Source organism: Porites lutea, chromosome 1 (genome assembly GCF_958299795.1).
Source record: "Porites lutea chromosome 1, jaPorLute2.1, whole genome shotgun sequence".
In the NCBI taxonomy this organism is placed as follows: Eukaryota; Metazoa; Cnidaria; class Anthozoa; order Scleractinia; family Poritidae; genus Porites; species Porites lutea.
In genome coordinates this window covers 20051298-20065222 of record NC_133201.1, presented here as the reverse complement: position 1 = coordinate 20065222, position 13925 = coordinate 20051298, and the positions used below count along the sequence as shown (strand labels likewise).

The window sequence follows — 13925 nt, the reverse complement described above, 5'->3', positions numbered from 1 at the left end:
GAACCCTCCTACTTCAAAAATTAATGAAAACCCTGGACACCTGTCATCACTCCTGCCTTTAAGAAAGTTGTCTACAGCCTTCATGCTCAGAGAATTGTGGTGGACGAAGGCGGTTTATGTACAGATGCCCTAATTATGATTCAGCATAAAGCGTGCAAGTTTCTGGATGATACCAATTGCGTGGCTGTCAGGGTTCACTATGGGTTTTAGTAAGGCATTTAATTCTCTATTAAACTTATCCTACCAAACCTAAATCTTGTCAATTGCAGTACGGAATGCAAAGGTGGTACATTGTATATGCTGTGGTTCAATTTTATCCTAGGTTCAAATTTTCTTTTCTTTTGTTTCAAACTCATTATCATGTTATTATCATACATTACCATACCCAAAAACAAAAGAAAAGAAAATTTGAACCAAGAACAAAATTGAACAACAACATATATAACAAATTATGTTAACTGTGATTGGAAGCATGTAAATACATTGTCAGCGTGCAAAGAAAGTCGTGTACGATAGCCTGGGGCTAGTGGATTTTGCTATCAAGCTAGTGAATTTTGTTCTTAACTTGCGCCATGGGCAAGTGCTGTTTTTTAGGGAATTTCAAATTACAGAAGGATTGTAATCAATGCCGCTAATAAGAAAGGGTTTGGGTCTACCTGAAATGACTTGTGGGCTAGTACATGCTAGCTACACCTTGCCCGAATGGCAGGCTGTAAAACTGACTTTCTTTGCACCCTGATTGTAAGGGTACTACACAAGGAAGTGTAAGCAGAGCATATTTATTTAGTACCTATCTGAATGACTTAGAGATTACTGTGGATGGCGAGACTGTACGTTTTAAATATGCTGATGACTGCACAATAAGGTTGTTTCTGTATTTGCGAACAATGACTCAGCACCTGAACTTATTAATAAGTTTTCAGAGTGGTCTAGTAGCAATTTAACGAAATGTAATCCCTGTAAGTGTAAGGAGCTTGTTTTCCGAAAGAAGAGAGATAACATCTCCCACCCATGGGGATTTTCAATCAAATAAACTTTATGTACTAACGATACAACACTTTTGATTGTATTCGTAGGAGGTGATTTCTCTTCTCACACCCACAGCTTTAAAAAATGGCCTTGCGCATGCACTATGCTATCTCATGTGATCTCCACACTCTGTTCATCACATTATAGAATTCCCATCAAACTTCAACTTACAGGTTAACTCTTGTTTAATTTTCCAATTCTGATTGAACTTTTACCTCAGGGGGACAGTGTCCTTTACATAAATCTGCACATGTGTACTTGAGAAATTGGTAGGACTTGTTTTTGTTTTTGTTTTTTACATATGTACAACTAAAAGCCATTTGTAGTGTCATGACTCGACCTTTTATTGTGCATCACGAAAAATACAGCACTTTGACTAGTGGAATGTGATAAATTCAAAACATTCTTGAAATGTAAGGTAATCCATCAAAAACTGGGGAAATTCATGCAAACAGATTAATTTTGTTGCCACAAAGAATGGACCCTGACTTATTATCATTCCTTTCTAGATTTACCTGAAAGGTTTTTCCATTCAAAAGCTTTCTTTTTTTTGTTTACTCTGTATATATAAATGTCGAAAAAGTTTATCAAAGACTACTTTAATGTGTTGCTCAACTGGGAAATCACTGACCTAACCATGTCCAGGTAAGCTGAAGGAAACTATTAGCGGCACGTGTGTCGCAGTATCATCAAGAATTTTGCAGGAAATGTACCCCTAGTGAACAGATGCAGTATTGTTTTCAATGACAAACATTAAAGATATAGAGAACAATTGAAAGTAAATAAATGCTGACTAAAATTGTTTGTTCCACTCCGGTGCTCATGATTGAAGAAAGAGAACAACTCAAAAGTCAAGCAAACCGATCTACATGTAACTGGTCAAACAGGCTACCTGATGATCTCTTTCAGAGACTCTTGTGGAGGTAGTTGATCCAACCACTGCTGTTTTCTATCCAGGAATCTATGCGGTAGTTAAGGTGACTCGACCCAGTTTTTTTGGGGGGTACCATCCTACTTTGAAGCTCTCTGGTATCCCCACCTTTACTTTTATCGTAAGTCTAACACATAGAATGGATAACATGTAGATCAATCTACAATATAACGTAAAATTTTTGTCGATCGGAGTAAATGTCACGTGGTTATAATGCCACGCCCCTTTGAGGTCTGAGTCGAAAATCTGCTGTTGCCGGCATTTTTTCGTGAAAATCTCTCGGCTACACATAGTGCGCATTAGTGCCTTGCGCTGAACAGAGTTTCACCAAAATCGCAAAGACCCAATTCGAGAAATTCAGCGGTTTCCAAATTTAGGTCATAATTTATGCGAAAATGATAGGCAAACTTAACACGGATTATATCTAATAAACTATGAGATTCATCTCTTTATTTTGGGCAGCGTTATAACAGATGGGTCCTTGCAAGTCAGCAAAACGCTTTAGGGCCTTGTAAATGCGCGCGATTTCGAGCAAAGCAAACATATAGAAATTATAGTTTTCGCTATTTGTTGACGTTTGTCAGCGTTTAAGAGTCCTTTTCACGAAAAAAGCATTTTCTTAAAAATTCGTAGTTTTTTTTCCTTCAAATTTTTTCAGGGCCACAATTGATTAACTAACTACCCGCACTCTGAATTTCATGGTCATTGAAAAACTGTGACATTATCTTCTATAAGCCCAAACTTGAGTAAACATTGAAGATTTTTAGCGTTTTGGCTGAGTTTGTGCTTTGGGAGTTGTCTATTGTTTCTAGTCTGTCATTATACAGCATTCTTGTTCAGCACGCGTGCAATGACCACGCTTGGCTGACTTCCGAATGCTCACCGAGATATTCCCGTCACGACTTGGTTTAATTATTGGCTTGCATTAAACCTATGAAAAAATGATATTTTTTTAATAGTAAGTAGATTTAGTGTGTAGCACTTCTTGATTGTTTTGCAAAGGCACAAGAAGCACGAGAATTGATTACAAATTGTGACTTAAACCTCTATGTATCACGCGATGGCCTGTCTCACTGTACCAAAATTATTATATCTCGGTGAGCATTCGGAAGTCAGCCAAGCGCGGTCTTTGCACGCGTGCTGAACAAGAATGCTGTATAATGACAGACTAGAAACAATAGACAACTCCCAAAGCACAAACTCAGCCAAAACGCTAAAAATCTTCAATGTTTACTCAAGTTTGGGCTTATACAAGATAATGTCACAGTTTTCAATGACCATGAAATTCAGAGTGCGGGTAGTTAGTTAATCAATTGTGGCCCTGAAAAAATTTGAAGGAAAAAAAACTACGAATTTTTAAGAAAATGCTTTTTTCATGAGAAGGACTCTTAAACGCTGACAAACGTCAACAAATAGCGAAAACTATAATTTCTATATGTTTGCTTTGCTCGAAATCGCGCGCATTTACAAGGCCCTAAAGCGTTTTGCTGACTTGCAAGGACCCATCTGTTACAACGATGCCCAAAATAAAGAGATGAATCTCATAGTTTATTAGATATAATCCGTGTAAAGTTTGCTTATCATTTTCGCATAAATTATGACCTAAATTTGGAAACCGCTGAATTTCTCGAATTGGGTCTTCGCGATTTTGGTGAAACTCTGTTCAGCGCAAGGCACTAATGCGCACTATGTGTAGCCGAGAGATTTTCACGAAAAAATGCCGGCAACAGCAGATTTTCGACTCAGACCTCAAAGGGGCGTGGCATTATAACCACGTGACATTTACTCCGATCGACAAAAATTTTACGTTATATTGTAGATTGATCTATATGTTATCCATTCTATGTGTTAGACTTACGATAAAAGTAAAGGTGGGGATACCAGAGAGCTTCAAAGTAGGATGGTACCCCCCAAAAAAACTGGGTCGAGTCACCTTAAGACAATTAAATTCCATTACTTAACCTATTTCGGTGTGTGCTGCTGAATGCAGTTTCATCTCGATGAAAAGAATAAAAACTTTGCTACGTATTACAATGAAAGATGAGCGATTTCATCCTGGGCAATTTATAAACACAAAGAAATGATGTTAATGTTGATAACATCATCCCTAAATTTGCACAACAAAAGGGAAGGTGCCTCAGCTTGTGTTTGTAAACATTCCAGTACCATATGGCGTTTCGTTGCGGACAAAAATAAACCTAAAAAAAAAGAAGTGACTTACCTGGAGAAATAAATAGTGATATTAAAAACATGTGCTCGAATAAGCAAAATGCTGCTTTAAAACAAAAAATAATGGTCCAGGATAATAAAAAAATGTGGTTTTAGATTTAAAAATAAAAGAATAAACCTAAAAAAATAAACCTAAAAAAAAAGATGACTGACTTGGAGAAATAAACGGTGAGATTAAAAGTGTGTGGTCGAGCAAATGAAATTTTGCTCCAAAAAACAATAATGGTCCACGATAATAAAAAAATTGTGGTTTTAGGTGTAAAAATTGCTGGAAAAATATGGCCAATACAAAAGTGCAGTGAAGCGGAAAAATTAACATCGAAAAAAAAAAAAACTAGTCGAGAGGAAGCGGAAACTGATTAGCGCTTCAACCGGGTGTAATAGGGCATATCCTTATATGGCATCACAGGAAGTGGTGCTTTGGCTACGTGCGCGCGGTCAGAAGCAAAATGGCGCGTTGGCTTCCAAATTTTGAAGACTTCTTTCTCTCCTTGGGAAGGCTGATAGAAAGTTCAGAGGAACAGATCAATTCAGCGTCTTGTGATACCTCAGAATTTTTGGTTCGTCGATTAGAAGAATACGAACGAACACTGTCAACGTTGATAACCCGTTTTTCTGAGGCGTATGGGCAAGCAAATTCCCAACAAACCTGCATAGCCCAATTACACCACCTGCTCAACCGAACAACTAGTCTACGAGCTCATTTTCAGCAACGTTGCCTTGTCTACTGGATTGAAGAAGATGAGAATGAAGGACAAAATGGGATTCTTCATCTTGAACGATCCGAGTCGCAAGGTCGTCCTCGGCTAGCAATATCTCGCGAGCAACTGGATGCACTTCACAGAGATTGTGGATTCTGCTGGAACAATATTGCTCGGATTTTAAGAGTTTCGGATAGAACTTTGCGACGACGACGACATGAATTTGGTATGCGTGTCGTTGGAAGAGAATTTTCAAACATATCAGATACTGAGATCGACAACTTGGTCCGCCAAGTACAGGAAGTAACTCCATCAGCGGGCCTTAGAATGGTCCAGGGATCACTGAGAGAACGCGGGTTGGTAGTTCAGAGAATGCGCGTGCTTCAGTCCCTACGAAGGGTAGATCCTGTTACAACCACCCTGAGAAACGCAAGGAGGATAATCCGTAGAAGCTACAATGTTCCCTGCCCAAATTCCTTGTGGTAAGCTTTGCTATTTCACTTCCGACTTTATGCACTTGTAGGGTGAGGATTTACAGAAAAGTTTCGGTAAAATTAAATGTAAGCTTCGATTGTTACCACATTTACTAAAAAAGACCCGCCATATAAAGACATTTAGAAAGAACTACATTCCACTTTATGATTCTTCTATGCGGCTGACCAATCCTTGACAGTGTGCTGTACAAAATCTGTACCCCCTCCCCCCATCTGTTTGATATGAAGCTTATAGACTTAAGTCTTTTCTTTGTTTTTTCACCAGGCACATTGACGGCAATCATAAATTGATTGAACCTTTTCGCATAGTCATTCATGGGGGTATAGATGGCTATTCACGCCTTATTGTTTTTCTCCATGCATCAACCAATAACAGAGCAACTACTGTATTAAACTATTTTCAAGAAGCAGTTGTAAAGTACAACCTCCCTTCTCGGGTTCGCTGTGACCTAGGGATGGCGAACTTTGAGGTTGCAAGATACATGCTAGAGACAAGAGGGCTTAATCGTGGGAGCATTATCACTGGTACTTCAGTCCATAATCAGAGAATCGAACGACTATGGAGGGATGTCAATCGAATAGTAATTTCCAGATTTCTGAATATATTCTTGTATCTTGAAAGAAATGGCTTCCTCTGCTCAACCAATGAGGTACATCTGTACTGTTTGCAACTTGTTTATCTAGATTTAGTTAACCAGGCCCTAAATGAGTTTACTGCTCAGTGGAATAGTCATCCTGTCACAACTGAAACAAACTTTTCCCCTCGGCAGTTGTGGGTAAGCGGGATGGTCACTTTACAGCAATCCAACTACACTGCTGTTCAAGATGTATTGGGTGCTTCTACAGACTATTCCAACTATGGCATAGATGAGGAAGGCCCTGTTCCCGAGGTAGAGGAATACCGCATAAGCGTTCCACCCTTAGCCTTGCAATTGAGTGCAGACCAATTGCACCTTGTTCAAAATGCAATCAATGAATCTAGAGATGAATCTCAAAATGGAATTTTCTCTTACCTGCTGGCCTTGGAAATCATCCATTCCTTTATTGATGCCTCTGCTTAATTAGCTGAGTGACAGTATTGTTTAAGAGTGAGATATGTTAATATGTTCCTTACATGCAGTGGACTTGGTATCTTTGAACATCTTGCATTTCAATCTTCACCTTCACCTTTGAATTGATGCGCTTGTAATACACGACTTGTACTCACTGAGGCAGTTACAGTTATGTCAAAAAAGGATGCAGGACATTGATAACACCAATACTTTACCTGGAAGGTGGGGGTGGGGTGTACTGAAGTGCCATAAAAACCATTTTGGTTACCCTGTACAAGACCACTAATTGGTTATTTTGCAACCCCATTCCAGATTCAATAAAGTAAACCGATAATCTGTTCCAGACAAGTTAGATCCCTTTTAGTTCTTTTTGTTTCTGGTGTTTGGTAAATGAAACATACCATATTACATCTGTGATGTTTTGAATGGATTTCAAAACAAGATGCAAACGATTAACAACGATTTAATAAACAGTTGTAAGAAGACATGTTACAGCATCGGTGGACGCCATGATCGTTCTGCCACATATATCCCATAGTTCCTAGCGAACATCCGGTATCGATAACTTCCGGTTTACATGAACATTACATCTCTTTCTCCCTAGTGGGTAACTCTCTAGAATGATATGGAAAGAAATAAAATAAACTTCAACTAATCAGTGTCCATGAAACTATGACTACTGACCGGAATCAAAGTCCAACGAAAACAAACGTTTTTGTATAGGCGACAGCATTTTAACTTAACAAACTATACTGCCACAGTTCAGAGTTCACAGTCCAATAAGAATCTAGGCTTACAAATCAAGAATCTGGCGGGGAACTCGTTTCCTGGAAGATCTACGCAATGGTGGTTGACCAACCGGGTGAGATGCACCAGCTTGGCCCTCTGGGATAGGGCTAAATGAACTTGTAGGATTAGCTTGCACGCCAGGGGAGCTCACAGGTTTTGATGCAGACGGGTCAGAAGCATGAGCACGTGTACGTGCAGCAGGCAGCTCTTGTTGGTGTTTGATGTCAGCCGGAGAGCTGAGACCACTGTCATGGGACGGATCATCATCACGGTTGATGACTGACTGGTCCAGAGTTTTAAAGAAAGAGGAATTTCTGGTAACCGTGCGATTCTCGTTTTGGGCTGTGATCATGCTGCCTTTCTTATCCACTACAGTCAAGGGGGTAGGGTCGTAAACAGTTGCACCTTTAGACGCAGTAAATGGTCTCTTCACTAGTACGGTTTCACCAGGTGAGATAGTGCTGGGTTTCACATAAACCTTGCTGTCAGCATGAGCCTTGAACTTGGATTTCTGCGAGGAATCGCGTTCGCGGACGATCTCCGACACAGGGTCAACGTAGTTGGTCTGTGGTAGCTTGTTACGCACAGGACGTTTCAGTAACAATACTGCTGGGGCCACACCAGTGGTTTGATGAGGAGAGGTGCGATAGTTTCTAAGAATCGCTTGCAGTTCCTTTCTCCAGTTTCTTCCTTCCACTTTAGCGGCTTTAAGACACTTCTTCAGTGTTTTCACGAATCTCTCCACCTCACCGTTGGCCCTAGGCCATAATGGGGTTACCTTGCGATGCTTGAAACCAAGCGCATGAGCAAACTTGGCAAACTCTTCTCCGTTGAAAGGTGGACCATTATCTGATCTAACAATCTTGGGAGTTCCGAATGTAGCAAATAGCTGATCTAACTTAGGTATGACAGCACTAGCGGACGTTGAGGACACTGGTTCTACGAACGGGAACCTGGAATAATCATCAACCAGTAGAAGTAGGGTTTCACCCTCAACATGCGCAAAGTCGATGCTTACTTCATCAAAAGGGCTGTCAGGAAGTGCTGATACTTGAACAGGCTCTCTAACGTACACTGGGGTTACAACTTGGCACGGTAAACAGGCCTTGACCTTTGTTTCAACCATCTTGTCCATGCATGGGAACCACACCTTCTCTCGCAGGAGGGCCTTAGTTTTAACTATGCCCAAGTGACCTTCATGGGCGATGTCAACAATTCGTTCTTGCAGCGCAGCAGGAACTACTAAACGATCGGATTTTAACAAGACAGAGTCAGTGCAGGTTAATTGTTCCTTGACTTGCTCGTAACGGGATAGCTCAGATAGTGATACACCAGGTGGCGCCTTATGCCAGCAACCAGATTTCATTGCAGACATAACCGCTTGTAGCACTGGATCTGTTGCGGTTGCAGATTCTACCTCAGACAATGTTACAGCTTTTGGTACTGCATTTCTTGTAATAAAACAGATGTGGTCTTCAGACTCGATTTCATAATTGTGAGATTCCAAGTCTCCTATTGGGTGTCTCGAAGCATAATCTGCTGGGTTTGAAGCACCAGGGCGATATTCTACTGTGAATCGGTACTGCTGTAGCTCCATGAGCCAACGTTCTATCCTAGCGGACGGTTTAGAGGTGGGGTTGTTAAACAAGGAAACCAGAGGTTGATGGTCTGTGATTACTTTAAATTCCCCTCCATAGATGAACAAGTGAAAACGCTTTACAGCCCAGTAAACTGACAAAGCTTCACGATCAATCTGTGGGTATCTAGCTTGAGTTGGTGTCAGTGGAGAACTGGCATAATGCGAAGGTGTCACTTCATTAGTTGAAACATCTTTCTGGGTCAGGACAGCACCTAGACCAATGGGACTACCATCGACAAAGATGGAAGTAGGTTTCTTTGGATCAAAGTATCCAAGGGTAGTCTTGGTAGATAGTGCCGCTTTTAGGCGTTCAAATGATGACTGTTCCTCCTCAGTCCACTGCCACTTCACTCCATTACAGGTCAGCTGTCGAAGAGGTCTGGTGATTAGTGCAAAGTTCTTGATGAACCTAGAGCAGAATGCAGCCGAGCTAAGGAGGCTTCGTACTTCAGATACATTGGTCGGTGGCACAACATTTTGAAGAGCTTCAACTTTTTTAGGATCAGGTGACATGCCCTTTTCAGAGAACACATGGCCAAAGAAGAGCATAGTGGGAACTCGAAACTGACACTTAGGTAAGTTTATTGTCAGACCACTCTCCTGGAGTTGGCGGAACACTTGTCTCAGATGTTGGTCATGAGTGTCCTTGTCTGCGCCCCCAACATAGATGTCATCACTGATGTTCTTGACGCAGGGTATGCCACGGATTGCATCACCCACCTTCTTTTGGAAGATTTCTGCTGCGCACGAGAGGCCAAAATTGAGACGTTTGTATTGGAACAGTCCAACGTGTGTAGAAAACGTGCTCAGTGCTCTCGAGTCGGGGTGCAATGGGATCTGGTGGTACCCTTGATTTAAGTCGATCTTACTAAACACTTTACAACCGTTCAAGTCCGACACTACGTCATCGATGGTGGGTATGATGTGTCGCTCCCTGATGATAGCTTTGTTTAATGAACGCATGTCCACACAAATTCTAATCTCGTTCGGTTTATTCGGCTTGGGCACAACAACAATTGGCGATACCCAAGGGGTAGGGCCTTCTACGCGTTCAATGATGTCATCATTTTCAAGCTGTTTGAGTTTTTCCTCCACCTGTTTTCTTACATGGAAGGGGACTCGGCGATGTGGCTGTGCCACGGGTTTGACAGATTCATCTACATGTATGCGTGCTGGTTCACCTTTGTACTTGCCCATTCCACTGGTTAGATTAGGAAATTCCTTGAGAAAATCTGGGGCATCAGGTGGCAGGTTAGCAGGAGGTTCGACCGTACTGACAGCTTTAATAAGATTTAATGTTTGTGAGGTTGTCCAGCTAAGTATGGAGGTTGATGAACCCTTTGCGACATAGAATGTTTCCACGGATGAACAGCTACCACTGGTGACAGTAGCTCGGAACTTTCCACACAGGGTTAGTGGCTTATCAGACATGTATGGATACACTTTGGCACTTGTTTCAGCCAGTTGTGGCTTTGATTTAAAGCCATCAAAGTCTTTCTTGCTTAAGATATTCACGGTTGCTCCTGAATCTGCCATTATGCGGATAGGTGTGTTCATGATCGTGACCTGAAAGATAGGCTTGCCAGCTTGGTGTCCCTGTGCACCAATGTTAAAGGTATACTCTTCGCTGTTGTCACTATCAACACCGGCTAGAGATGACATTTCACTACTCGGAGACTCTTCCACATCTGCAGACCTGGCATGGTGTTTACCTTTTGACGGTTTCTTTGGGTGCGAAGATTTGGACCGATTATTGGGTTTGCCACGACAAACTTTGGAGAAATGGTTCATTTTGCCACAGTTCAAACACTTTTTACCTTGAGCAGGGCAAGTTCCTTGATGTGGGTAATTTCCACCACATAAACCACACCTGTTGTTACGCAATCCTGGCTTTGGTAGACCACGAGAATTCTCTTTCTGCTGAACGTCGGTTGCTTTATTTCTACCATAGCCCACTGCGTTGGATTGCTGTTTCTCCATCTCAGTGGTCTGTTCGTCGGCGGTTTCCATGGCGCGAGCTACTTTCAATAGGTTCTCAAGATTGAGGCTCTGTTCGATTGCTTTACGTCTCAGGCGAAGCGATGAGGTTCCTTGAATAATCTGCCGCTTAATTTCCAGTTCGGGATCGGCGAACTGACACTTGCGTGCTAACAGCTGGAGACGTGTGTAAAACTCGGTAATGTTTTCACCAGACTTTTGCGTTTCCTGACGAAAGGCATAGACGTGATAATCCACACACTTTTGAGGCTCAAAATGATCAGCAAGAGCCTTTACGGCAGTCTTGTATTCGTCACTTCCTTCCGGCGGTTCTGGAACGGTAAGGGTCTCAAACACATCACAGGTTTCTTCTCCTACGTAATGCAACAACATGGCTTTCTTTTGAGATGCTCGGGTAATGTTCATTGCTGTAAACATGTTGTCCAAACGCTTGACATACTTCTCAAAGCGAACGGGTACTGTATCTCTTGGTTGAAGATCAAACTCAGGAAATGTCGGTAGGTTAATTGCCATTGCAGAGGCTGTTGAAGGCTGCGAAGGCGAAGTGGTTGATGAAGAATCTGCAGGCATTGAAAACAAGGTTGATCGGTAGGATTTTCCGGTTGATTTAACACTTTAAACGCAAAGATTTCCGTCTTCGATTACTTGCATCCCATCCTCGTCGCCATTTGTGATGTTTTGAATGGATTTCAAAACAAGATGCAAACGATTAACAACGATTTAATAAACAGTTGTAAGAAGACATGTTACAGCATCGGTGGACGCCATGATCGTTCTGCCACATATATCCCATAGTTCCTAGCGAACATCCGGTATCGATAACTTCCGGTTTACATGAACATTACAACATCCATATTAAAATCACAGGTTGACTTCCAGGAAAATGATACTCTGTTTATTATCATACCCTATTCAAGACTAAAATGTTAAAAACGAAACCCTGTACAAAGTCATGTACACCCATGTACGTGTAACCAATATATTATAAGGGAGGCCCCCTTCCACCCCCTCCAGGACATACACCTTATCAATAAAGAGTTCACTACATGTATTTTCCAGCAACTGTAACAATATTTATGGAGTCAAAGATAGACAGTCATACATATACAGTCATGTAAAAAGGAAACATTTTGCATGTAAAAAGAAAACATTTTAGAAGTTATTATTCTTGAAAACTAGTGTACATGCACTGAACATTTTATAACAAATGCCACTCTGAGGCAAGAGGTTTAAAACATTGAAATAGGTCTTTCAGGCTGACACTTATATGAAATACCAGCTTGATTGAAATTGTTAACACTAACCCAACGTGTTAAGATGAAAACATGGACTGGCTGACATAACTTTCACAATTACATTGTCAATCAGAACAAAAGTTACAACAATAATTATGTGAGTGAAATCAATCCCCGTATTTCCTTTTTTTTCTGTAACTGTAATATTAATCATACTTCGATAAGGAATCAAACATGGGGTGTCCTTTAATTTTAGCCACGACCATAACCTTGGCTCTGGCAGTTTAAAGCAACATTCATTGCCTTCCTAAAACTGAGATAGTCTTGGTGGTGCCTAGGTAACTTGATAGTATTAAAACAAGACTAAGCATCGGGTAGAAATGCTCTTGTAAATCTGACTTTAATTAAGTCACCGCCTTTTGGAACATGGGGGTGTCCACAGATAAATTGAATGCGGTCATTCAACTTTGGAATGACTGCAACTTCACTGCAGTTTGATTCCTGGTTGTTGTCACCTGTAAATGACCCAAATAAAAATCTGATTATACATGTAAAATATTTTCAGCTCTTCCCAGGGGTTATTTTGTCTGGGGTGGGGGGCTATATTGAAGTTAATTTTTCTTTCTCAGGTCATTTTTAGCCCTCCTTTATTTTACAGCCATTACCATTCATAACAACAAAAGAAAGCTAAAAATTACACGGAGAAAAAAATTAACTACAACAGCTATACACTTTTGGGTGGCAATTAGTGCATCTATACTAAAACCTGGGGTTAACTAAGCAGAACTGAATTGGTCTGAAAAAATAATTCATGACCCCTAAAGGCTTTTTTTAGTTTATTACTTTCCAGGGGAGTGGAAGAGAGGGGAAGGCAGGTACTGGGTAGGGGGGCTACTAAATAGGGAAATACATTTATCAATCAGACAGTGTGGTGTACAGGGAGCTGCACTTTCTAACCACCAGTCCTCACTGTTTTAAACAGAGGCCAATAAAGTTTAATTTCATGAATAAAATGAAAAGTAAAGCAAAGTCATTCAAGTTACCTCTTGCGAGTAACTTGATATATTCCTCAAACCATAGCTTAACTTGCTCTTCCTGCGCTGACAGGTCATCTTCATAATCTAACAACCCAAGAACATCACTTTCTGTGTTTTGGACCTCAGACTGTAGTGGGAAAACCAAGGCTCTGCAAGATTCATTTGTGCGGAGAAGCTCTAATATGTCAAGGGAATTCAAGCCTGCCATCAAATCTTCAATTTGGTCACGGCGTGATTTAAATACTTGGTTGAATAATATACACTGCACAGCTTTGCATTTTGTGTCCAATGTGAGGTGTTCATTCCCAAAGCCAGACTGGTAGAGCAGCATGGCTATATCATCACGCACCATGAGTTGCTGTAGCCTCTCTGGATCACTCTCTTCATGCAGCTAGCAATAAAAAGATGGTTACTTAATATATGAAGGATGCAAAGCAAGTACTGCATTCTTGTAGTATTGTGACTGTCACATACAGTCATGCAGGTCAGGTGGCAATGCATAAGAGAATTTTTTAGCTTAGGCTTAGACTTCATCAGTAACAATAATAACAATAACAATAAGTCTTTGTTTCATCAAAAGATAGAACTACTTATCTTATGTTACAATAATACGGAAGATTACAATATGGAAGATATATATATTATTACTATTTATTATTAGAGTGTACTTGGGAAAGCAATTTAAATTCAAAGATTCTGTGTGCATGGTAAACTGCTTAGTACAAGTAAGTTGGTAAGATCACTAAAATCACACTATTTTCATTTGCAGTTTACATATAGTTTTCATATTT

General features: G+C 40.7%; 2 protein-coding genes across 3 annotated transcripts in view; one reads left to right on the top strand and one right to left on the bottom strand.

Moving 5' to 3' along the window:
- The first annotated feature begins 4629 nt into the window (after nt 1–4629).
- Nucleotides 4630–13335, top strand: LOC140935937 (uncharacterized). 2 transcript variants are annotated; one of them, XM_073385521.1, is made up of 3 exons: nt 4630–5372; nt 5650–6034; nt 13205–13335. In XM_073385521.1, exons 1-3 carry the CDS (start codon nt 4639–4641, stop codon nt 13220–13222), a joined length of 1137 nt encoding a protein of 378 aa, XP_073241622.1. In that variant the 5' UTR covers nt 4630–4638; the 3' UTR covers nt 13223–13335. The 2 variants fall into 2 exon arrangements, with proteins under 2 accessions (XP_073241622.1, XP_073241615.1); XM_073385514.1 differs by lacking the exon at nt 13205–13335 and having other exon boundaries at nt 5650–6542.
- LOC140925799 (uncharacterized) overlaps nt 13257–13925 on the bottom strand; it is a 2444-nt gene continuing 1775 nt past the window's right edge. Inside the window, exons 4-5 of the mRNA XM_073375670.1 lie at nt 13379–13525; nt 13257–13283 (exon numbers count right to left, since the gene is read on the bottom strand). Coding sequence (XP_073231771.1) covers nt 13257–13283; nt 13379–13525 — 174 coding nt within the window. The remainder of the gene's footprint in view (nt 13284–13378; nt 13526–13925) is intronic.

Excerpts from the sequence above, each read along its gene's own strand:
- LOC140935937 (XM_073385514.1), top strand. The coding sequence starts at position 4,639 with ATGGCGCGTTGGCTTCCAAATTTTGAAGACTTCTTTCTCTCCTTGGGA. Across the intron at positions 5,373-5,649 it reads CCCTGCCCAAATTCCTTGTG|GCACATTGACGGCAATCATA; the intron begins GTAAGCTTTGCT and ends TTTTTTCACCAG.